This window comes from Somniosus microcephalus, chromosome 5 (assembly GCF_052327205.1).
Source record: "Somniosus microcephalus isolate GS21.2 chromosome 5, FLI_Smic_1.0, whole genome shotgun sequence".
In the NCBI taxonomy this organism is placed as follows: domain Eukaryota; kingdom Metazoa; phylum Chordata; class Chondrichthyes; order Squaliformes; family Somniosidae; genus Somniosus; species Somniosus microcephalus.
In genome coordinates this window covers 81,256,864-81,281,741 of record NC_140991.1, presented here as the reverse complement: position 1 = coordinate 81,281,741, position 24,878 = coordinate 81,256,864, and the positions used below count along the sequence as shown (strand labels likewise).

The 24,878-nt window shown below is 46.0% G+C and overlaps 1 protein-coding gene across 7 annotated transcripts in view; it reads right to left on the bottom strand.

Annotated features, from left to right (window-relative positions):
• Positions 1–24,878, bottom strand: part of cfap69 (cilia and flagella associated protein 69) — a 224,067-nt gene that overhangs the window by 76,386 nt on the left and 122,803 nt on the right. For all 7 annotated transcript variants that reach the window (XM_085987885.1, XM_085987888.1, XM_085987886.1 and 4 more), the window contains 5 exons: positions 24,676–24,724; positions 21,809–21,930; positions 13,183–13,399; positions 12,665–12,829; positions 4,315–4,430 (listed from right to left, as the gene is read on the bottom strand). In XM_085987885.1, coding sequence (XP_085844011.1) covers positions 4,315–4,430; positions 12,665–12,829; positions 13,183–13,399; positions 21,809–21,930; positions 24,676–24,724 — 669 coding nt within the window. The remainder of the gene's footprint in view (positions 1–4,314; positions 4,431–12,664; positions 12,830–13,182; positions 13,400–21,808; positions 21,931–24,675; positions 24,725–24,878) is intronic.

Sequence of the window (24,878 nt, the reverse complement as noted above, 5' to 3'; positions counted from 1 at the left end):
TTAGAGGCCTCTTCAACCTCCATCTGTAGATATGCCTGTGCCAAGTCAATTTTGGTGAAACGTTTCCCTCCGGATAGTGAGGCGAAAATATCTTCTATCCTCGGAAGAGGATACTGTACCGTGTGAAGGACCGGGTTTACAGTCACCTTGAAGTCTCCACAGATGCGAATTTTTCTCTGTTCTTCAGATTTATCATTATTCAACGTTTTCTTCATGACCGGGACAATGGGTGTTGCCCACTCGCTCCAATCTATCTTGGATAATACGCCTGTTTTTTCCAAATTTTCCAGCTCTGCCTCGACTGCTGGACGAATTGCGTATGGCACCGGCCTTGCCTTAAAAAACTTGGGAATTGCCGCATCTTCCACTTTTATTGAGGCGGTGATGCCTTTCAAGGTTCCTAGTTTCTCTTGAAACACTTCCTTGGCGTTGGCCAAGATGTCTTTTAATCGTTCAGGTATGACGTCATCATCATTTTTTTCCTTACTGGTCACCATCAGTGCCTGAATGGAGTGCCAGTCTAAACGTATCTGCCTGATCCATTCACGTCCCAACAGTGGTGGACCACCATCTTGTAGAACGTATAAATACAACTTCTGTATTTCCTTGCCGTTGTATACAACAGGCACCCTTAATTTTCCTTTGGGGTATACTTTCTGCCCCGTATATGTTTTCAAGATAATGGATGTGTCTTTTAAAGGTATATGCGGAAATAGCCGCTCGTAATCTCGTCGATTTATGACGGTCAGAGCTGATCCTGTATCTAGCTCCATTTTAACTGGGGACCCTGCTATCGTGAGGGTAACCCAAATGGTCTGGTAATCTTCTTTGGCAATTACATTATGTAATTTGAGACAGCTTAGTCTCTTGTTTCCGGAGTCGCTATCGCTCTTCTGGTCTTCGGAGCTACTGTCCGTCATCATTTGTACCTTTCTGTACTTTTCTTTATTGATTTTTTTTTTCCTGCCCGTGGATTTTTTTTGTCCAGATTGGCATACCCGTGCAATGTGTCCAATCTTTCCGCATTGCCTGCATGCTTTGTCCTTGAACCAGCAGTCCCTCTGGTCATGGGTGGATCTGCTGCAGCGATAACATCTCTCGAAACCCTGTGTCATTTCATGGGTGCCGAAGTCCTGTGTCTTTTGCTGTGTCTCTGCAGCTCCTCTTGCGGCTGCTTCATATGATACAGCCATACTGAAAGCCTTGTCCAGTGTCAAATCTTTCTCAGAAAGCAGCCTTTTCTGTGTTCCTTCACTTAGGAGACCGCAGACGAATTTGTCTCGAAGAGAATCTGCCAGTCCTGCCCCAAATTGGCAGTGCTTTGATAGCTTTCTTAATTCGGTGAGGTAATCAGCGTTACTTTCATTCTTGTGCTGATTCCTCTTGAAGAATTTGAATCGTTCCGCTATCAGCAGCGGTGTTGGGTTTAAGTGCTCCTGTAGGGTATCAACAATTTCCTTAAAATTCTTGTCCTTTGGTTTGGCTGGAGTGATTAAGCTTCGTAACAGCCCGTATGTCTTTGCACCCATTAGATTTAGAAGTAATAGACGCCTTTTTATCATTTTCTATTCCATTTGCTGTGCAATATACCTCCACTCTTTCCACATATGTGGTCCAATCCTCTATATCGTTATCAAAAGCATCAATATTGCCAGCCTTAGGCATCCTGGAAAAAAAATGGCGCTTCCCGCGCTTTTCTTTCCTGCAAAAAAAAATATGGCGCTTCCCGCGCTTTCCCGCCGCTGCTGCTGCTGACAACGCTGTTTTCCGCGGTTTTTAAATTTTTTTATTTACAGGTGGAGACTCGTTCCCGCCGGACTCTTTCTGCTAGGTCCGAACACCGACCTGCTTTGCAGCTCCGGCCGTCTCCCGAGTGCTCCCCCCCCCGTCTGTTTCTGCTTGCCTCCACCTTCGCTGCTTGGCCTCGCTGCAGAGCCAGCCGATGGAGCCCCAGCCCGCCGCCCAGGAAGGATTATTGCAGTACCTGCCACCAGCTCGGCTAGCTGGTGAAACCACAGCTTTTTTTTTCTTGCCTTTCTTCGACTTTGGACGTCTGAGGAATCGATGTCCTTGAGGTGCTGCCGAATTGCAGGTAAGTCCGTTTCCAATTCATCGCCACTGTTGTGTCCGTGTGTTAATAGAGACACTGAAGGCAGGAGTTGGTTTCACAGGTGTTTACTGAACAAAGTCTGGAGGTGAACTAACTGATACAACACAATATACAGGCTTATATAGCCCGAGTGGCCATTACCGGCATTACAGTACACAGGGGGCTCTTAAAGGCACATACACTACACTATATATAGATTTTCAGAGATATGTTAAAAAATAAATCAGCTTTATTATGGTATAAAAGGAAATGTGGCAGCATGGATTGAAAGTTAGTTGATACACAGGAAACCAAGAGGGTAAAAAGGTGTTGCATGAATTGGGTAAGGGTTGGAAATGGTGTGCTCCAGGGGTCAGTGCTTGGTCCATTATTGTTCTCAAAATAGATATATATATAGCTGATTTAAACTTGGACACAAGGAGCACAATCTCGAAACCTGCTGACGACACAAAAGCAGGAGGTTTGGCAAATGCTGAGGACTACAAAAGAACCCAAGACGACACAGACAGGTTAATGGAATGGGAAGATAGGCGGCAGATGCAATTTAACATGGATAAGTCTGAGGTAAACATTTTAGGAGAAAAAGCAAGGAATGGGAGTATATACTCAATGGAAGGTCACTGAAGGGTGAGGATGAAGAGAGAGATGACATGGGGCTCAAATACATCATTCCCTGAAAGTGCGAGTGCCAGTAGATAAAGCCATAAAAAAGGACCAACAGCATTTTTGGTTTTAGAAATATGAGTATAGTGTACAAGGGTAAAGGCGTAATGCTAAATTTGTACAAATGGTTGGTTAGGCTACGGTTAGAGGGCTGTGTGTAGTTTTGGGCCATTGCTACTCTGGCTCTATGGATCTACCTTCTTCCGTTGTGGAGGTCTGCTACGTCTCTTTCAGCCTTCCACATTACTAATAATCAAATTGGCATAAGATGTTGTAGTTATACACTTTTGCTATATTAGGATTGTAGTAATACAAGAGGAGTGCTAAGATCCTAGGAGAGAGCTGTTAAATTCAATGTGTTCTTATTCTACTGCCTACTCAATGTAGTTTAGCTGTGGCATTATATAGTGTCAGCTCCATTGTAACAAAAAGATACAGTTGTCCATAATCCAACAAAATGATGGCATGCACTACAGCCACTATTTGCACTTACCCATCGGAATTCCTTAGTTTGACAGGCAACGTGGCAGTAAATATATACTGGGAAGGAACACGAGACACTTTTTAAATAAAAATAGGGAAACCATCTCTCATGCATAGACACATATGTGACTCGGGGTACAGTGCATACATGCTTGCACAAGCATAGTGATACTAAGGGCGGAATTTTCCCCATAAAACACGGGTGGGTTTGGAGCATGGGGGCAGTTAAATTGTTAAAAACGGGATTCCTGACTTGAACCCGCCCACTTCCGGTTTTGCTGGAGGTGGGACAGGGGAGGACAACCAACCCGCTGCCAGGGGGGGGCGGAACGTCAATTTAAATATTGTAATGAGGCTGGAAGCCTCTTTTTTCACTTCCATTTTGAACTTAACTGGATGTGGACGGGTTTCATACAATTCATGAAGCCCGGCAGTTAAACCGAGGCAGGGACTGCTGCATCCAGGAGGTAAGTAGCTTTATACCTACCTCCTGAATCCAGGGTACCTACCTAATCCACCCCCCATGATCAGAGACCCCCCAGCCCCCCCACCCATGGGGCCTCTGATCGCCTCCACAGGCCTCCCCCCCGCTATCGATGATGCTGAGGCCAGCCACAATCCTCTGGTGGCTGACGCCGATCCTCTCTCCCCCCCTCCGCCAATGCTCCGACCAACCCTCCAATCCCCACCAGCGACCCCCCCCCCCAGCAATCCCCGATGCCGACCGTCCAAACCCCACCGATCCCCGATGCGGACCCCCCTCCCGCGGTCCCTGATGCTGACCCCGCTACCGACCTCTCGCATCTGCAGGCCTACCCTCTCGATCTGGCTGGCTGCGGGCAGGAATCTGAAGCCTCATGTGCAAATCAAGCCCTGCCGTTAAAGTCAGCAGGGCCTGCGGGAATCCCAGCCTCCCAAGTTGCCCACCCGCCTTGGAGGCCCCCCGCCCCCAACCCGCCTCCCTGGAGAAAATTCCGGCTGAAGAGTTTTGAATGGACCCAGTATGCCAGTTTGCCAAAAAAATCACAACTGAGCTACATTATTCAATATTTACCCACCTTTCTATGAATATCATTTTCACAGATGCTGGACAAGATGATGAGGATGTCAGTTTGCATATCCAAATTAATTTTGGTTTCTTCCTCCAAGCTGTTTGTCATGCCTTTCAGAATATCTATTAAACATTTGTGGAAATCATATCACTCAGATAATAAAAAATACATTAAAAGCCTTTTTAAAAACCCTGTATACTGGGGCTTTCTGAGAAGCAAAATGAACTGTTTTTTTATTTGAGCAAAGAATCTTCTATTTTTCTCCCCCAGTCTGCCAGATCCAAACAGGACAGTGACCTGCTCCTTCACCTCAACCTATTCCACCCTCAATCCTTGCTGGTTAAGCCATTAACAGCAGCCCATGATGATTTTCCCTCCAATTATCTCTCCTTGTTGGTAAGTGAATGAACTCCATTTGGTGGTTATGCCTTCATCCACACCCACTAAAACCCTCCAGCTCTCCATTTCCCTTTCCTCCTTTAAGGCCCTCCTTAAAACCCATCCCTTTGGCCAAGCTTTTAGTTACCCCTTTATCTTTTTTGGCTTGGTGTCCATTTTGCTTGCATTGTGTAAAATACCGTGGGATGTTTTTCTGTATTAAAGGTGCTATATAAATGCAAGTTATTTTTTATAAACCCTTTTCAGCACCCCTGTCTGTTTCTTTCTTACATCATTTTTCACACAAGGACTACCAATATTGGTTCCTGTCCTACTCTCAGCACTAAGAAGAAGCAGAGAGTACTATAAAATACTGGACAAAGAAAGGAAGGTCTACAACCATGAGAAAGTTTAGATAATAGAGGTCTTTTCAGTAGCTATGATTCTACTCTTACTTGGTCATGTGAATGGAAAACTGTTCAATGACACTAGTGTCACAGTCGGCTGAAAAAGTTAAAAGCAAGACCTTGTATGGTCAACAGAATAATTGTATAAAGGAGAAGGAGTAAATTAATTATCTGGCACTTCGAGAGAACAGGACCTAGCTTCTGGCCCAGAAGAGGTGTGCCGAGTCGTGATGTGCGAAATGATGTGTGAAAAATCATTACATATGACTTGTAATAGAATAGGTGTCATGGCATTAAGGTTTATCTATGAATGTAATGCTTAATTAAGTTCGGGTGGACTTTCAAACTATTAAAGTTATACACCGAGCTAAGTGTCCTGTGAATTTCTTGAATCAATTGATGTGACATCTGGTGTCCTCAACAACAGCATTTTTCCTTGTTCTATTGAGCTACTCTGACTTCCCTTCCATTTCTCCTTCCTCTGTTTGAGGTATGCCCTTGTGATAGCCAATGTGTGAACTTTATTTGATAGTTACTTCCTACACTTTCCTTGCCTTTCTTACCACCTATCCTTAAGTTACTGCAATCTCTGCATCCTCTGCCAGTATCTTTCATTACTATCATTTCCCTAATGTACTCTTTATGTCCTCTTCCAGCTGATCTCCATGCTTGGCTGTCTCTCCTACTGAATGCAACACCAGCCAAGTGTCATCCATGAACCTTTCATACTCACTTGTGAGCACATGAACTCTACTCTCTAAATCCCTTACCAAATAAACTCACTCAACCACTTGGGGAATGCACTTCCTGGTGTGGTATTGAGTCATACAGGCCAGGGAGATCTCATTCAATCTCTGGTTTGTGCTGAGTTAGCTAATCATAGCCCAGGGTGCTGGTAGAGGTGGTAGAATTGACCTCAGTGAATTGAGGAATGGAAATGGAAACATCAGCCAGGTTTCCCATTCCTGATCACTGTCTAGTAGCCCTTCCTATAAAGTATGCATGTTAGAGACTGAGTGAGGACAGCATTAGCTTCATCTGTGATGCTGCCAACTAATATTTATCATTTAAGTTTACTGAAGATTGGACACTTGGGTGAGCTATCCAAGGGCTGCTAGCACATTCTGAGCTATGCCTTGGCTTAGGTTCAGAAGAGTGGCAAAAAGGGAATCTCAAGTGGCAGAGCGGGGCTATAAAAGGCCCCAGAGACCAGGTAAGGCCTCACAGCGTCGGCGGGAATCTCGAGCGGCAGAGCGGGGCTATAAAAGGCCCCAGAGACCAGGTAAGGCCTCACAGCGTCGGCGGGAAACTCGAGCGGCAGAGCGGGGCTATAAAAGGCCCCAGAGACCAGGTAAGGCGTACCAGTCTCCGAACTCGGAACTCGGAGGGAAGGAGAGAGGTAAAAAGTAATCCAAGTGTGACGTCACCAGAAAGCGGGTAAGTGATTGGTTGGTAAGTATTTCTCTCTTTTTTAAGCTTAAACTCTGTGGTTTATAGTTTCTAAGGTGTGATATTCATCATCTAGAATCGGGGCAGAGGGTATTTAAAAATAATATTAATAAATTTAATTAATTACATAGAATGGGAGATCAGGTGATGTGTTGCTGCTGCAATATGTGGGAGCTGGTGGACACCATTGATGCTCACGGTGATCACATTTGCAGTAAGTGTTGGCTGCTCGAGGAATTCCGGCTCCGTGTTGAAGAGCTGGAGTCCGAGCTTCAAACACTGAGACACATCAGGGAGGGGGAGAGTTACCTGGACTCTGTGTATCAGGAGGTAGTCACACCAATTAGATTAATTAATTCAGATGTAGTCCGTGGCCAGGGTCAGGATGGTGTGACTAGAAGTGAGGCAGGTACGGGGATCCAGGAGGTAGTGTTGGAGGAGCTGCAGCCCTTGCTCTTGTCCAACAGGTTTGAGGCTCTTACTCCCTGTGAGGATGGGAACAGGGACTGCGGGGAGGATGAGCAACCTGGCCACAGCACCGTGGAGTGGGGGGCCATTCAAGTGGGGGGAGTTAAAAGAAATGTTGTAGTGGTAGGGGATAGTATCGTTAGGGGGATAGATAGAGTTCTTTGCAGCCGAGAGCGAGAGTCCCGAAGGCTGTGTTGCCTGCCCGGTGCCAGGGTTAAGGACATCTCCTCTGGGCTGGAGAGAAACTTGGAGTGGGAGGGGGAAGATCCAGTTATCATGGTCCATGTTGGTACCAACGACATAGATAGGACAAGGAAGGAGGTTCTACTGAGGGAGTTTGAGCAGCTAGGGGCCAAATTAAAAAGCAGAACCACAAGGGTAATAATCTCTGGATTACTACCTGAGCCATGTACAAATTTGGCTAGGGTAAATAAAATTAGAGAGTTAAATGCGTGGCTCAAAGACTGGTGTGGGAGAAATGGGTTTTGCTTCCTGGGACACTGGCATCAGTGCTGAGACAGGAGAGAGCTGTTCCGTTGGGACGGACTTCACTTGGCCAGTGCTGGGACTAGAATCCTGGCGAATTGAATAACTAGGGCTGTAGAGAGGGCTTTAAACTAATTAGTGGGGGGGAGGTTTTAAGAGAGCGAAAAATAAAAATGACAGCGGAGAAGGCAATAGAGCAAGGTAGCAATGGGGGAATTAAAAACCAGAGCGTGTCAGGAAGGGACAGAATGTATAATGATAAAGGTAAAGGGGTAAAAGCAGGAATAAATTGTCAGAAAACATATTTGAAAGTTCTTTATCTGAATGCACGCAGCATTCGTAACAAAATTGACGAGTTGACGGTGCAAATAACTACACATGGGTATGATCTGGTGGCCATTACGGAAACATGGCTGCAAGATAATCATGACTGGGAACTAAACATACAAGGGTATTTGACAATTAGGAAGGACAGACAGGAAGGAAAGGGAGGTGGGGTTGCTATGTTAATCAAGGATGGAATCACTGCAATAGTCAGGAATGATATTGGGTCAAAGGATCAGGATAGTGAAACAGTTTGGGTGGAGATAAGGAATAATAAGGGGAAAAAGTCACTAGTGGGCGTAATCTATAGGCCTGCTAACAGTTGCAACTCTGTTGGTCGGAGTATAAATCAGGAAATAGTTGGGGCTTGTAATAAGGGAACAGCTATAATCATAGGGGATTTTAACTTTCATATTGACTGGACTAATCAAATTGGGCATGGCAGCATTGAGGAAGAGTTCATAGAGTGTATTAGGGACGGGTTCCTTGAGCAGTATGTAACTGAATCAACCAGGGGGCAGGCAATCTTAGATCTGGTCCTGTGTAATGAGACAGGATTAATAAAAAATGTCCTAGTAAAGGATCCCCTTGGAATGAGTGACCATAATATGGTTGAATTCCAAATTCAGTTTGAGGGTGAGAGAGTTGGATCTCAAACCAGCGTACTAAGCTTAAATAAAGGAGACTAAGGTATGAGAGTAGAATTGACTAAAGTGGACTGGGAAAACAGATTAAAGTGTAAGACGGTACAAGAGCAGTGGTCTACATTCAAGGAGATATTTCACATCTTTCAAGATAAATATATTCCACTGAGGAAAAAGGGGAGTAAAAGAAAAGACAGCCATCCGTGGCTTAGTAAAGTAATAAAGGATAGTATTCGACTGAAAACAAGGGCATATAAAGTAGCCAAATCTAGTGGGAGAATAGAAGATTGGGAAGCATTTAAAAGCCAGCAAACAATAACTAAAAGATTAATTAAGAAAGGGAAGATAGATTATGAAAGTAAACTCGCAAAAAATATAAAAACAGATAGCAAGAGTTTCTACAGCTATATAAAAAGAAAAAGGGTGGCCAAAGAGGATGGGACCGGGAAACTAGTGGTGGGGAACATGGAGATGGCAAAGACGCTGAACAAATATTTTGTATCAGTCTTTACAGTAGAGGACACTAAAAATATCCCAACACTGGACAAACAGGGGGCAATGGGGGGGGGGGGGGGAGGAGCTAAACACGATTAAAATCACTAAGGAGATGGTACTCAGTAAAATAATGGGACTTAAGGCGGATAAATCTCCCGGATCTGATGGCCTACATCCTAGGGTCTTGAGAGAAATGGCGGTAGGGATTGTGGATGCATTGGTGATCATTTTCCAGAACTCCCTGGACTCAGGAAAGGTCCCGGCAGATTGGAAAACTGCGAATGTAACACCCTTATTTAAGAAGGGAAGTAGACAAAAAGCTGGAAACTATGGCCTAGAAATTGGGTATAGCCCTGCTTGAGGCGTTAGAACTGGCGCTGCGCAAAGTTTATAGCCAGGCGAAACTTATCGCCGCCTGGCGCGATATTGGGTTGCATCGCCCCTAAAGGGGATTGAGGCGCGAATTCAGGCGTTACACGGGACTCCTAAGGCGCTAAACTTCCGGCGCAACCCAATATCGGAGCGGACGGGCACAGCGCAGGTGCTCTCAATTACTGATGACCACGAGACTTCCAGGCGCCGGCCAGCTCTTAAAGGGGTGGGTCAGTCAGCTTCAGCATCCACACTCTTCGCCTTGCAGGCCTCAGAATCGGCGCAGGTCCTTCTCTGGCGCTAAAAACTTGGACCAGATGGAGAAGGTGAGACAGAGAGCAGAGCGCTTCACCAATGAGGCTCTGGAGCAATTGGTGGCCGCAGTGGAGCGCCGGCGAGATGTTCTCTACCCAAACAATGGCACGAGGCCGAATCATAAGGACTACCGACGAGCGTGGAGGGATGTATGCCAGAGGGTCAACTCCAGCAGCATGGTGACCAGGAGCCCTGTCCAATGCAGAAAGAAATTCAACGACCTCACTCGGGTCGTGAGGGTGAGTGTTGTTTCTGCAAACTTCTGCATCCCTTCATTTGCACCTGACTTTATGGCTACAGGGTGGGCTGTGCCCCATTGGCCATCTGCCAGCAAGCACCCATGGCCCTTTCTGGGCACACACATGCACATTTGACTCAAGGCGTCATGTAAGGGCTCTTGCACCATGGGGGGCATGAGATGATCACTCAGGGCATCATGTAAGGGCTCTTCCACCATGGGGGGCATGAGATGATCGCTCAGGGCATCATGTAACATAACTTCCCCTCCTTTCCCCTGCAGTCCAAGCTGGCGAGGATTGGCAAAGACCAGCTTCGCACCGGTGGAGGACCTCCACAAGTGGTCACTCTCACGGATCTCGAGGAGAGAGTCCACCAGATTCTTGGAGGACGTCTGAGTGGTCCTGTAACCACTGCAGCTGCCGACCCCATTGTCGACAGCGATGGTAAGGTTCTCACCTTTTACAACTGTCTCCTTCCACTTGTTCCCCCCGCCAGCATGCTTTCTCACTGTGGACCCATGTCATAGCCTTGCTGCAATCTGGCATCCCTTGCTGCCAAGCTGTCCTTTTGCTAAAGCCACTCTTCCACCTCCCTGCTTTCAGATGCTGCATCACCAGCTCGGGAGCCGGGCCTTCAAGCTGCCAGTGCCAGTGCCTCCGAAGGCTCAATGAGAAAATTACTGTCTAACAGAAGGTCAGCAACTCTTTCCAGCAACGATCAGAATGGCCAGCTCAAATGGCTGCAGCTTTTATACTAGTGCTGTCCCCTTTAAATAGCGCCCCCTGAGTCCGAGAAGGGCCTGGGAACGCTCCATCCAACTGTCACTAATAGCGCCAGGCGAAAAGGTTGCGGGCGCCACCGAATAGCCGGTCCGGGGCGCCAAAAAGGCGTTGCACACTGAAATGACATCATGATCTGCCTGCGCCCGCGGGCGAGCGAAAAGAGTTAGCGCTGGCGCTAAAAGGATACTCAATATGGGAGGTGGCGCTATATTCACTGCGCCCGCCCGAAAATTGGGTAACGCCCCAATTCTCGGGCTCTTTAGGCGCTAATCGCTGGCACTACCAACCGAATTTCTAGGCCTATAGACCAGTTAGCCTAACATCTGTGGTTGGCAAAATGTTGGAGTCCATTATTAAGGAAACAGTAACAGAGCATTTGGATAAACATAATTTAATAGGACAGAGTCAGCATGGTTTTACGAAGGGGAAGTCATGTTTGACAAATTTGCTCGAATTCTTTGAGGATGTAACATACAGGGTGGATAAAGGGGAACCAGTGGATGTAGTGTATTTGGACTTCCAAAAGGCATTTGACAAGGTTCCACACAAAAGATTACTGATCAAGATAAAAAATCACGGGATTGGGGGTAATATACTGGCATGGGTGGAAGGTTGGCTATCTAACAGAAAACAAAGAGTTGGGATAAATGGTTCGTTCTCGGGCTGGCAATCAGTAACTAGTGGTGTTCCGCAGGGGTCAGTGCTGGGACCCCAACTCCTTACAATCTATATTAACGATTTGGAGGAAGGGACCGAGTGCAACATATTCAAGTTTGCCGACGATACAAAGATGGGAGGGAAAGCAGTGAGTGAGGAGGACATAAAAAACCTGCAAAAGGACATAGACAGGCTAAGTGAATGGGCAGAGATTTGGCAGGTGCAATATAATGTTGGAAAGTGTGAGGTTATGCACTTTGGCAGAAAAAATCAAAGAGCAAGTTATTATCTAAATGGAGAGAAACTGCAAAGTGCTACAGTACAAAGGGATCTGGGGGTCCTGGTGCATGAAACACAAAAAGTTAGTATGTAGGTGCAGCAGGTGATCAGGAAGGCCAATGGAATCTTGGCTTTTATTGCAAGGGGGATGGAGTATAAAAACAGGGAAGTCTTGCTGCAGTTATACAGGGTATTGGTGAGGCCACACCTGGAATACTGCGTGCAGTTTTGGTTTCCATATTTAAGAAAAGATATACTTGCTCTCGAGGCGATTCAGGGAAGGTTCACTCGGTTGATTCCAGAGATGAGGGGGTTGACGTATGAGGAAAGGTTGAGTAGGTTGGGACTCTACTCATTGGAGTTCAGAAGAATGAGAGGCGATCTTATCGAAACATATAAGATTGTGAGGGGGCTTGATCGGGTGGATGCGGTGAGGATGTTTCCACTGATGGGTGAGACTAGAACTAGGGGGCATTATCTTAGAATAAGGGGCTGCCCTTTCAAAACTGAGATGAGGAGAAACTTCTTCACTCAGAGGGTAGTAAATCTATGGAATTTGCTACCCCAGAGAGCTGTGGAAGCTGCAACATTAAATAAATTTAAAATGGAGATAGACATTTTCCTAGCAGATAAGGGAATTAGGGGTTACGGGGAGAGGGCAGGGAAGTGGACGTGAGTCTAGATTCAGATCAGCCATGATCCTATTGAATGGCGGAGCAGGCCCGAGGGGCCGTATGGCCCACTCCTGCTCCTATTTCTTATGTTCTTATGTTCTTATGAATGAAAATGTATTTATACAGTGTCTTTCACATCCTCAGAATGTCCCAAAGCATTTCACAGCAAATGAAGTGTAATCATCATTATTTTGTAGGCAAATGCGGCAGCCAATTTATCCACCATAAGGTTTCACACAGCAAATGAGGTAAATGGCAGGTTAATATGTTTTGGTATTGGTTGAATGTCAAACACTGGCCTGGGCACTGTAAGAATTCTCACCCGCTGTTTCTAACTGTATATTTAAACTTATTAGGGTAGGATTGAGATTGTAAATATACTGTACCTAGAAGTTGATGAATAGCTCCTTGTTCGTATAAGTTTTGGTTTATAAGTTCTTCACCAAGAGATGCCATAGATCTCAGGAGTCTTAGACAGTAGCGCATTTGAGCTTTCTTACTGCCATGGCCACCAGTAGCATGGAATGAATTGCCTTTACCAAAGTATGGATCTGAGAGGTAACAAGTAAAAATTGTGTGACTGATGCTTAGATCTGTTATTCTAAATAACTAACTCAGATTATTGGAGGTACAAATTCATGGAAAGGAAAAACGGGAAACTACAGAGTGTCTTTTAGAGTTCATGCCATATGCCCTCACAAAACATGCAGTATAAATGGAACAGTCATTAACTTTATACTGCACTGACACTCAGAACCCATCCGTGTCAAATGGGTTAAATCATGGCTCAATACATCTTTGGTCTCTTACCACTAAAGCATACTGATCAATCAAAAATTCTATTTTCATATTTTCCCTTTCAGATTAGACAAGTTTAAATTTACTGTAATTTAAAGGCATTTACCTTGACTTACACACCAGTCTAACAGAAGCAGCAGACGGGTATTGCCGTGACAGTTCATGTAATCTTCCACCATGATTGAAGCCATTGAGATTAAAGTAGCCAAGGCATGAAGCTGAAGCTCCTCAAACTGGGCAGCAGACCATTCCCGAGTTCCAAGTTTCTCATTTGGCCCAACATAATGAAATAGTGCCAGTAGTGCTTGCCCTTCACTAAGCAGCTGTAGGGCAAAAGACATACATTAAAAGACAAATCTGAAAGTTTAGATTACCCTCACTATAAATCACCCTTCTAAACAGTTAATATGTAAAGATTTTACAAAGCAAATAAACTACCTATTGCATGAAAAAGTCAAGCTCCTGAATTACTAATTAAACAATAATAAACAATATTTCTATAGTGCTCCTCACGTACACAGAGATAGAACAGAGCACATTACACTGCAGAGAAAAAAGAGTGAATGCTGATCAGGATGGGAGGGAGATAACAAAAAGGTTGAGGGAGCCAAAGGCACTGCTTTAGGAAAGGATTTTTAAGGAGCTTTTGTAAGGTGGGGGATTGAGGTATGGAGTTTCTTACAGCAGAGGCAACCACGGATTGTGGAGCAGAGGGAGAAGAAAAGAAGGAGTAGTGGTTTTTATTTTTGTGTTGTCGGAAAAAGGACAATGTGATGGTCAGTGATAGAGGAAAGGTAAGGAGCGTGGGACTATTGGTGAATGGGGAGGTGTGGTTGAGCTTACTAGTATCACTCATGAATTATTTGATTACATAGAGCCCAGGCAGAAAGGGGCTGTCTATGTTGTAGCCTCCCTTCCTCTTCCTCCACGCCTGTTCCATTTCCTCCTCCTCCTCTTCTTCTTCTTCCTCATGCTCCTGCGCCTCAGCTTCTCGCCTGATGGGCTGTTCCCGCTCAACTGGGTACTGCAGGGCTCCTCCAGGCAGTGGAAGCGTTGCTTGAAGATGCCAATGGTGTGCTCTATAATGTTCCTGTGGCAGCATGGCTCTCATTGAAGACCTGCTGTGCACGTATGCATGGGTTTCGCACTGGAGTCCTGAATCATGTCACGAGTGGATAGCCCTTATTGCCCAGTAGCAAGCCTTTGACTTGCCGAGGTGGATCAAATATAGGTGGCACAGAGGACTGTTGTAGAATGAATGAATCGTGATTGCTGCCAAGATAACGGGCATTCACCTGTATGATTTGCTGCCTGTGATCGTACACCAGCTGCATATTGAAGGAGTTCACATGTGGCGAATGCAAGGCAATATGCGTGCAGTCAGTGGCACCCTGCACCATGAGAAAACCTGCAATCCGTGCAAACCCTCATGCCTGCTCCGCCTACTGTCTCTGGCAAGGTGGAATGAGATTAAACTGTTTCTCTGTTTATACAGCCTCAGTGATGCCCCTTATGCAGCAGTGCACTGCAGAACGCGAGATGTTGCATTTATCTCCAGCAGCAGTCTGTAAGGAGCCAGATGCATAAAAGTTAAGAGCCACGGTCACCAGGACAGCCACAGACAATGCTATTCTTGCACTACTGCAGTTGCGGCTGTAGCTGTTGATAGATTTCAGTCACGACCTATTTTGTGAAGCAAAGATGTCTCATGCATTGGTCCTCGCTGAAGTTGAGGTAAGAGAATTGCTCCCTAAAGACCCTCGGCGGATATCATCTCCTACTGAGAGCCCTTCTCCCCCTCCTCCTCCTCCCTTTTCTAGCAGCTTTCCTGCTCTGTGTGACCTCTCTTCATTCTCCCAGTCATGCTCCATTCCAAGAGGAAGCCTTACCAGGCCACCCATGTCTGGAACCAATTTGTTTCAGCACAAGCTTTTAAATGAACAGAAAAGTACTTCAGCACCAGCCAGACCACTCCCTGTAGAGTATTCAAATATTAGCCAAGTATAGGAAAGGTCCAAAAACACATACAATTGCACCAGTAACCAGAAGAAATAATTCAGCAACTAACCTGTAAGTAGTTCATAATCCCTTTAAAACATTCTAGTGGGAGATCCTTCAATCTGTTTAACGTTGTGTTCAGCTGTACGAGGTTAAGGTTGGAGTGTGCATTTGGAAAATGGCAGCGCTGACATCAAATCAGCATTGCACACTGATTTGAGCCATGATCCACCTTCTCTGCATGTTGCCGGCGGTCGTTAGGTGTGCACGTGCAAAGCCCTTTACCAAGATAGCATCCTGCGCACTTCCTGTTGGAAGTGCGCACACACATCTCGGATCCTATTTTCAAGCATTAGGTGGCCACGTAGCGCCTAAAAAATGAGTGCTATGTGTTAGATCCGTGTGTTAATGGAGACACGGAATGCAGGAGTTGATTTAACAAGTGTTTACTGAACAAAGTCTGGAGGTGAACTAACTACACAAGACGCTACACAGGCTTATATACCCGAGTGGTCACTACTGGTACTACAGTATACAGGGGCTTCAAAAACATAGTTCCTCTTAAAGGTACATATACTACAATTCCTCCCCTTTTAGATAAATAGTACATAACATTTTAAGTAATCATTAAATAACATTTTTACAAGAACAATAATATACACATTTGCTGAAGTTAATCAATTACAAATTCAGTCTCTCTGGAGGCTTCCTGACTCGGTCCGGATAACGCCTCGGTGGTGTAGTAGGTTTCGGTGGTGTAGTAGGTTCTTTTGGCAAGGTCGATTCGGCTTCAATGCCAGTGTCGGGTTCATCTGGTTCCAGTATCACTGGATCGGAGGTAGATACTATGGGTATCTCTGCTTCATCACTAGGCGTATAGAGTTGTGGTGTAGGTTGTCCTTTTTCGGATGACTCTATGATCTGGTCAGCATGGCGCCTTATTATGCTTTCTCCAATGTCCACGGTATACATCAGCGGTCCTAGTCGTGTGCAAATAGTTCCAGGCTGCCATTTCTCGGTACGGTAGTCCCGGGCCAAAACTGGTTGACCTATCTGGAAGGTTCTAGTTGGCCTTTCATTCATGCCTTGAAATTGCTGGTTCTCTACGTCCCTTCTGACGTTTGGCTTGACCAAATCCAGCCGGCATCTTAGTCTTCTATTGAAAAACATCATGGCAGGGGTTTGGTTTGTAACCACATGTGTTGCATTCCTGTACGCAAACAAGAAGTTATCTACCTTATGTTGTAGATTTATGTCTTCATTACCCATGGCCTTTATGGCCTTCTTGAAGGTCTGGACAAACCTTTCAGCCAATCCATTGGTGGCGGGATGGTATGGGGCGGACGTGCAGTGCTTAACCCCATTGTTTTTTAAGAACTTCCTGAATTCTTCGGATACAAATTGCGGTCCATTATCAGAACAGATCTGTTCAGGCAGCCCATCCCTGGCGAATATGGTCCTTAATACTGTGATGGTTTTTTCCGTGGTGGTGGAGGACATCTTTATTACCTCCGGCCACTTGGAGTGTGCATCCACCGCAATTAAGAACATTGAGTCCATAAATGGACCAGCAAAGTCGATATGTAGCCTTTGCCATGGAGATGAGGGCCACTCCCATGGATGTAGAGGGGCTTGTGGTGGGGCGTTTTGGACCTTCTGGCATCCTAGACAGCTCTTGGTCATTTCTTCGATGTCTCCATCAATACCTGGCCACCACACAAACGCTCTGGCTAAGTTCTTCATTTTCACTCCACCCAGATGCCCCTCGTGAAGCTCCTTTAGCACTCTATCTTTGAGTTTGGGTGGAATCACCACTCTGGATCCACACATCAAGGTTCCTCGGTGCCCTGACAGCTGTTCTCTTCTTTGCGAGAATGCTGGCAACAGTGGTTCGCCATGTGCTGGCCATCCCTTCACCGTTAAATCGTAGACTTGTGAGAGAGTTGGGTCATTTCGCGTTTCCTTTTCAATGGTAGAATTTGTCACCGGTAGACATTCCACTATGGTCGAGTGGAACATCTCCACTGGGTCCACTGTAGGCGTCTCTTCCACCGTTGGCAACGGTAGGCGCGATAACCCGTCAGCATTCCCATGCTGTTTTGTTCCTTTGTATTCTATGTCATATTGGTGTGCCCCTAGGAAGAGGGACCACCTCTGTAGCCTTTGCACTGTCATAATGGGAACGCCCTTTTTAGGGTTGAATATGGAGACGAGGGGTTGATGGTCAGTCAACAAGGTAAATTTTTGTCCCTGTAGGTAATGGTTGAATTTCTTCACCCCTCACACCAGGCTGAGTGCCTCCCTGTCGATCTGGGCATAGTTACGCTCAGCTGAGTTCAATGAGCGTGACGCATAAGCTATCGGCCGCTCCGAGCCATCAGGGAATCTATGTGATAATACCGCTCCCACGCCGTAAGGGGATGCATCGCACGCCAGTCTGATTGGCAGTGATGGGTTGCAATGAGCCAACACTTCCCTGGACGTGATCAAGTCTTTGCATTTATGGAAGGCACGTTTACAGTCTTCGCTCCATTTCCAAACTACTCCCGTTTGTAGCAGTGCGTTAAGAGGGTGCAGAACCGTCGACAAGTTTGGTAAAAATTTATGATAGTAATTTACTAATCCCAGGAATGACCTTAATTGTGAGACATTTTCAGGTGCTGGGGCCTTTACGACCGCTTCAATTTTTTCAGGTGACTTATGCAACCCTTATTCATTAATGACATGGCCACAATATGATATTTGTTTCTGGAAAAATTCGCACTTGGGACGATTTGCTCGTAGGCCCCGTTCTCTCAGCCTCATGAGCACCTGCTCCAAGTTGGCAAGGTGCTCGTTGTCGTTTTCTCCTGTTACAAGGATGTCGTCTAGGTAGCATTGAGTCCCCGGAATCCCTTGGAGGACTTGCTCCATAGCTCTTTGCCAGATAGCCGGAGCTGATGCCACTCCGAAAACCAGTCGATTGTACTGGTACAGGCCTTTGTGTGTGTTTATCGTGAGATACTTTTTAGAGGCCTCCTCAACCTCCATCTGTAGATATGCCTGTGCTAAGTCAATTTTGGTGAAACGTTTCCCTCCGGATAGTGAGGCGAAAATATCTTCTATCCTCGGAAGAGGATACTGTACCTTGTGAAGAACCGGGTTTACAGTCACCTTGAAGTCCCCACAGATGCGAACTTTTCTCTGTTCTTCAGATTTATCATTATTCAACGTTTTCTTCATGACCGGGACGATGGGTGTTGCCCAGTCGCTCCAATCTACCTTGGATAACACGCCTGCTTTTTCCAAATTCTCCAGCTCTGCCTCGACTGCTGGACGAATTGCGTATGGCACCGGCCTTGCCTTAAAAAACTTGGGAATTGCCGCATCTTCCACTTTTATTGAGGCGGTGGCGCCTTTCAGGGTTCCTAGTTCCTGTTGAAACACTTCTTTGGCGTTAGCCAAGATTTCTTTTAATCGTCCAGGTATGACGTCATCATCGTTTTTTTTCTTACTGGTCACCGTCAGTGCCTGAATGGAGTGCCAGTCTAAACGTATCTTTCTGATCCATTCACGTCCCAACAACGGTGGACCACCATCTTGCAGAACGTATAAATACAACTTCTGTATTTCCTTGCCGTTGTATACAACAGGCACCCTTATTTTCCCTCTGGGGTATACTTTCTGCCCCGTATATGTCTTCAAGATAATGGATGTGTCTTTCAAAGGTATATGCGGAAATAGCCGCTCATAATCCCGTCGACTCATGACGGTCAGAGCTGATCCTGTATCTAGCTCCATTTTGACTGGGGACCCCGCTATCGTGAGGGTAACCCAAATGGTCTGGTAATCTTCTTTGGCAATTACATTATGTAATTTGAGACAGCTTAGTCTCTTGTTTCCGGAGTCGCTATCACTCTTCTGGTCTTCGGAGCTACTGTCCGTCATCATTTGTACCTTTCTGTACTTTTCCTTATTGACCTTTTTACTGTCAGCGGATTTCTTTCCAGATCTGCATACACGTGCAATGTGTCCCATCTTTCCGCATTGCCTGCATGCTTTGTCCTTGAACCAGCAGTCCTTCTGGTCATGGGTGGATCTGCCGCAGTGATAACATCTCTCGAAACCCCGTGTCATTTCATGGGTGCCGAAGTCCTGTGGCTTTTGCTGTATCGCTGCAGCTCCTCTTGCTGCTGCTTCGTATGATACAGCCACACTGAAAGCCTTGTCCAGTGTCAACTCTTTCTCAGAAAGTAGTCTTTTTTGTGTTCCTTCGCTTAGGAGACCGCAGACGAATTTGTCTCGTAGAGAATCTGCCAGTCCTGCCCCGAATTGGCAGTGCTTTGACAGCTTTCGTAATTCGGTGAGGTAATCAGCGTTACTTTCATTCTTGTGCTGATTCCTCCTGAAGAATTTGAATCGTTCCGCTATCAGCAGTGGTGTTGGGTTTAAGTGCTCCTGTAAGGTATCAACAATCTCCTTAAAATTCTTGTCCATCGGTTTGGCTGGAGTGATCAAGTTTCGTAACAGCCCGTATGTCCTTGCGCCCATCAGATTTAGAAGTACCGATGCCTTTTTATCATCCGCTACTTCATTCGCCTTGCAATATACCTCCACTCTTTCCACATATGTGGTCCAATCTTCTATATCACTATCGAAAGCAGTAATATTGCCAGTCTTCGGCATCTTGAAAATCTAAAATGGCGCTTCCCGCGCTTTTCCTCCATCCTCGATGGATCAAAATGGCGCCTCCCGCACTTTTCTTTCTTCCCCGCCGAGTTAAGATGGCGCCTCCCGCGCTTTCCCGCCGCTGCCGCTGCTGCCAACGCTGTTCTCCGCGGTTCCCGTTGCGACCTGCAGCTTTTCGCGGTATTTCTATTTTTTTTTTTTATATATCGCTTCAAGAGTTTCTCCGTTACTTGGAGAACCATTCCCATCGTGGAGCGGACCCTCTGGGACTTTCCCCTCCCTCTGCTCGGTCTGAACGCCGACCTGCTTTGCAGCACCCTCTCTCTCTCTTTGCTTCTGCTTCCCGACTCGCTGCCCGGCCCCGTTGCCGAGCCACCCGATCGAGCTCTAGCCCGCCGCAGCCCAGGAAGGATCAGTGCACTACCTGCCACCAGCCCGTTTAGCTGGTGAAACCACAGTTTTTTTTTTCTTGCTTCTGGCTTCGACCTTCGTCTGAGGAATCGATCTCCTTGAGGTGCTGCCGAATTGTAGGTAAGTTCATTTCTAACTCGTCGCCACTGTTAGATCCGTGTGTTAATGGAGACACAGAATGCAGGAGCTGATTTAACAAGTGTTTACTGAACAAAGTCTGGAGGTGAACTAACTACACAAGACGCTACACAGGCTTATATACCCGAGTGGTCACTACTGGTACTACAGCATACAGGGGCTTCAAAAACATAGTTCCTCTTAAAGGTACATACACTACACTACGCAGCCCAATTTAGCCCCCACTTCCCCCCCCCCCCATGTGTGTAACTGCCTGGCGCATGGTAAATAAGGTTGGTGAGCTGCAGGCACAAGTAGCCACACGGGATTATGATATAGTGGCAATAATGGAAACCAGGCCCAAACAAGGGGGAAATTGGGTACTTAATATTCCTGGCTACAATATATTCAGGATAGGGAAGGAAAAAAGGAGTGGGGTGGCAGTATTGTTACAGCATTACAAAGGGATGTTGTACTTGAGGGTTCAAAGACAGAATATATTTGGTTAGAATTAAGGCAAAATGGAGGAGCGGTTACACTGTTGGGTGCATACTGTAGGCTACCAAATACTGTAGTAGGAAAGAGAGAGGAGCAAATTTGCAGGCAAGATGCAGAAAGATACAAGAATTTTACAGTAGTGATCGACCTGAAACGTTAACTGTTTCTCTCTCCATAGATGCTGCCTGACCTGCTGAGTATTTTCAGAATTTTCTGTTTTTATTACAGATTTAATGTGATTGGCAAAAGAACCAGACGCAACACGAAGAGAAAAAAATTACACAGGGAGTTGTTATGATGTGGAATGGAGTGCCTGAAAGGGTAGTGGAAGCAGATTCAATAATAACTTTCAGAAGGGAAATGGATAAATACTTGGAAGTGGAAAAATTTGCAGGACTACAGGGAAAGAGCAAGGGAATGGGGCTAATTGGATAGCTCTTTCAAAGAGCCGGCAAAGGTATGACAGACTGAATTGCCTCCTTCTGTGACGTATCATTCCATAAGTCTATCAAGTGGCAGCTAGGGAAGTAGCTTGAGTCAAACACATAGGTGCTGTCAGGAGCCAAAGAGAATGGCTTTGGTTTTGCCAATATTAAGTTGAAGGAAACCGTGGCTCATCCAGGTTCTAATGCCTGCCATGCAGTTGGGGAGTGTGTCAAAAGCCACAGGGTCGATGGAGGAGGTAAAAATGGGCATCATCGGCGCACATGTGCAAAGACAGTTCTGTGCCACGTAGAAATAGGTCGTGGGTTCACACCATAATTCAACTGCATGTGGGGTTCAGAACTGTGGCAGTGGCACTAGGAGGAGGAGCCAGGAAGTTCTCCACATTGAAGAAGTAGGACAAAAAAAACAGGTCAAGTTCTGCCACCCTGCTGCAATCTCTTTGTTATGAGCTCCAAACTAAAACTGGCAGATAATTTCCTTTTGCAGATTTCTGTTACTTACGGGCTTTGTAAATAGTGATTAATCTATCATTTTAATAGCAACTCGTGAGATTAGTACAGCTTATTGCCACTTATATATTTATAATGTATTACCTGTATAGAAGCAAGATCATTAGTCAAAGCAACAAGCATGCTGAAGAATATTTTTTTCATTTCAAAGTCTTCATGATTGGTGGAAAGTTTAAGACCATGAACCAGTGGGTTATGGCTCTTTACTAAAAGAAAAAGGAAACACAAAATAATGAAAGAAAATTGCATTAATTTACATTTTATTGATCCTCAGAGAGTCCCAAAGTGTTTCACAGACAACAAATTACAGTTATTATGCAGGCAACTGTGGCAGCCAATTACACAAAGCAAGGTTCCACTAACCAGATAAGTGATCAGTTTATCTGCTTTTGGTGGTGTTGGTTAAGGGAGGAATGTTGGCCACAAGAGCAGATAAGAGGCTAGGGGCTGAAAATTCAGTAGGGTTAGCGCCCATTTTGCGGCGCTAGAGGGCCTAGCGCCGCAATGATAGCCGTTTCTGAAATTCACTTCGGCGCTGCCATCGGCGTTAGCCGGTTGCGCTGCGCCGGCACCGATGACGTCATCGGTGTGCGCAGCGTCCCGGTTGCCGTGGCAACGCGCCCGAACGCCGAAATTCAGTTGCGGCCGCCTTGCCCGTGGCAGCCGCAACTAAGACTCTGGCAACCGAGTCTTACACAAGTTAGCGCCGGCGCATTAAGGTCGCGCGGCGGCCGGCCGCTTTCCCGCCGGCCGCCTGCCCGCACCTCCCTCCCCGGACTCCTCCACCACCCCCCCCGCGGAACAGATGCGTCTGGCCTGCAAGCCCGGCACTTGTCCGAGGTGCCGGGCTCATTTTTAAAAAAATCAAACGGCCAGCGATCGGGTGAAGGCAGCGCCTCCTTAACGGGAGGAGGAGGCCTGCACTTCCCCAGCCTGCCGCACCGCATCGGGTGCCGCAGCGCCGGATTAGCGCCGCAATGCGGCACTCAGCGCCCATTGGGAGGCACTCACGCCCGCCAGTAGCGCCGGCAGCCGTCTGGGCGCGGCGCTACTGAATTTTTGGCGCGCGCAAGGGAATTAGCGCCGGCGCTAAATTTCCGGCGCTAAAGCCCTGGCGCGGCGTCAACTCAATTTCTAGGCCTAGGTATTCTGCGGCGAGTGACTCACCTCCTGACTCCCCAAAGCCTTTCCACCACCTACAAGGCACAAGTCAGGAGTGTGATGGAATACTCTCCACTTGCCTGGATGAGTGCAGCTCCAACAACACTTAAGAAGCTCGACACCATCCAGAACAAAGCAGCCTGCTTGATTGGCAGCCCATCTACCACCTTAAACATTCACTCCCTCCACCACTGGCGTACCGTGGCTGCAGTGTGTACCATCTACAAGATGCATTGCAGCAACTCGCCAAGGCTTCATTGACAGCACCTCCCACCTCCCAAACCCGCGGCCTCTACTACCTAGAAGGACAAGGGCAGCAGGCGCATGGGAACACCACCACCTCTCAGTTCCCCTCCAAGTCACAGACCATCCTGACTTAGAAATATATCGCCATTCCTTCATCGTCTCTGTGTCAAAATCCTGGAACTCCCTACCTAACAGCACTGTGGGAGTACCTTCACCACACGGACTGCAGTGGTTCAAACAAGGCAGCTCACCACCACCTTCTCAAGGGCAATTAGGGATGGGCAATAAATGCTGCCCTTGCCAGCAGCGCCCACATCCCATGAATGAATAAAATAAAAAAGACAACTCCTTACTCATCTTTTAGTGCCATGGCATTGAACATGGCTTTCTATATAGATTAAACAAACAAAGAAGTAATGATAAATTTGTATACGGCAGTCATGAAGAATTTTGAGAGAGTTATTAGGGGGAGATTATTTCCTCTGGTTGGAAAGTATGCAATGAGGGGTCATCAATGTAAAATTGTTACTGGGAGAGTGGGGACAGTGTTTACAAATGCGAAATCACCCCTGATGATTAAAGAGCACCGTATTTAATTTTTTAATGCCCAGTAGCTCCCATACAAAATTAATTTGTTTTATCAGACTAAATATTTTGGTGACTTGCTCAATGTAACGATATTTGCTACAGGCTGAAAAATTTTCTTTGGGAGGATTTTCCTTCCCCACCAACCCCCCTCCCAAAATGTAAGTCAGGTGGTTCATCTTGATAATCTGCTCTACTAGAGCATAGCTGAACCAGGTGAATTTCTGGGTTTAGCTCATGTTCATGGGCTGTTCGTCACCTGGGTCCGAATATCGCCTGTGGGTGCCCCAGACTGTGGGGGCTTGTTATATAAAAATTCCTGTTGGCTTCTGGGGACCTGGATGGCCTCCTAGCTGGCCCATAAAAATTTCCAATTTATCTTTCTGGAGGTCTGAAGAGGTTTTTGGCAGCCCCTTTTTGGATGTTCCTATCTGAAGGGGGTGATGGCAATCTCTAATGCCCATTTACTCTGAGTGATCCATTTCACAGCCGCATGCCCAGTAAAAATGGCCTCACCTATATCATGCAGGAAATTTCAGCCCATCCCAGAAACAGAAGCTAACAAGGTGTTGTAATGAGGAAAATTGGCCCTTTTTATACTTTCATACACAGAAAGCACCAAGAAAAATTTGGAGACAATGGAACTGATAGGATGTTCAAATACAAGAAGAGAATACAGAAAAAAAGACAGAGATCTGAGTTTTCCATTCCTTCAATGACAATTTATTTTGTACATCTGTTTGTGAGTGGTTGGGGCAACAAATGGTGCAGTGCGTCCCACGCTACAAAATAACAAAAGCAACAAATGAAATTATTTGAAAATTTCACAAACCTCTTACGCAAATCTGGTTGACTCACTGTTTTCTTAATGACATTATTGAAACTTGGACATGGAAAACAGCAGTGGATGAAACTGGATGCAGATCTTTAGATCATTTCCGCTAATAGAAAATTCTTACCTTCAGGGAATGTAGCAAACAAGATCAGTTGTTTAGTAAAGCCAGTTTCCTATCATGAAAAGAAAGCACAATGGAAAACAATTTTAGGAAGATTCAGAGCAAATCATTTCCCTAAATTATTTTAGTGATAAGGTTTGATATAATCAACAAAATAAGGCAGCTTAAACAACTATTGTATCACAGAAGAAATTGCAAAATGTATC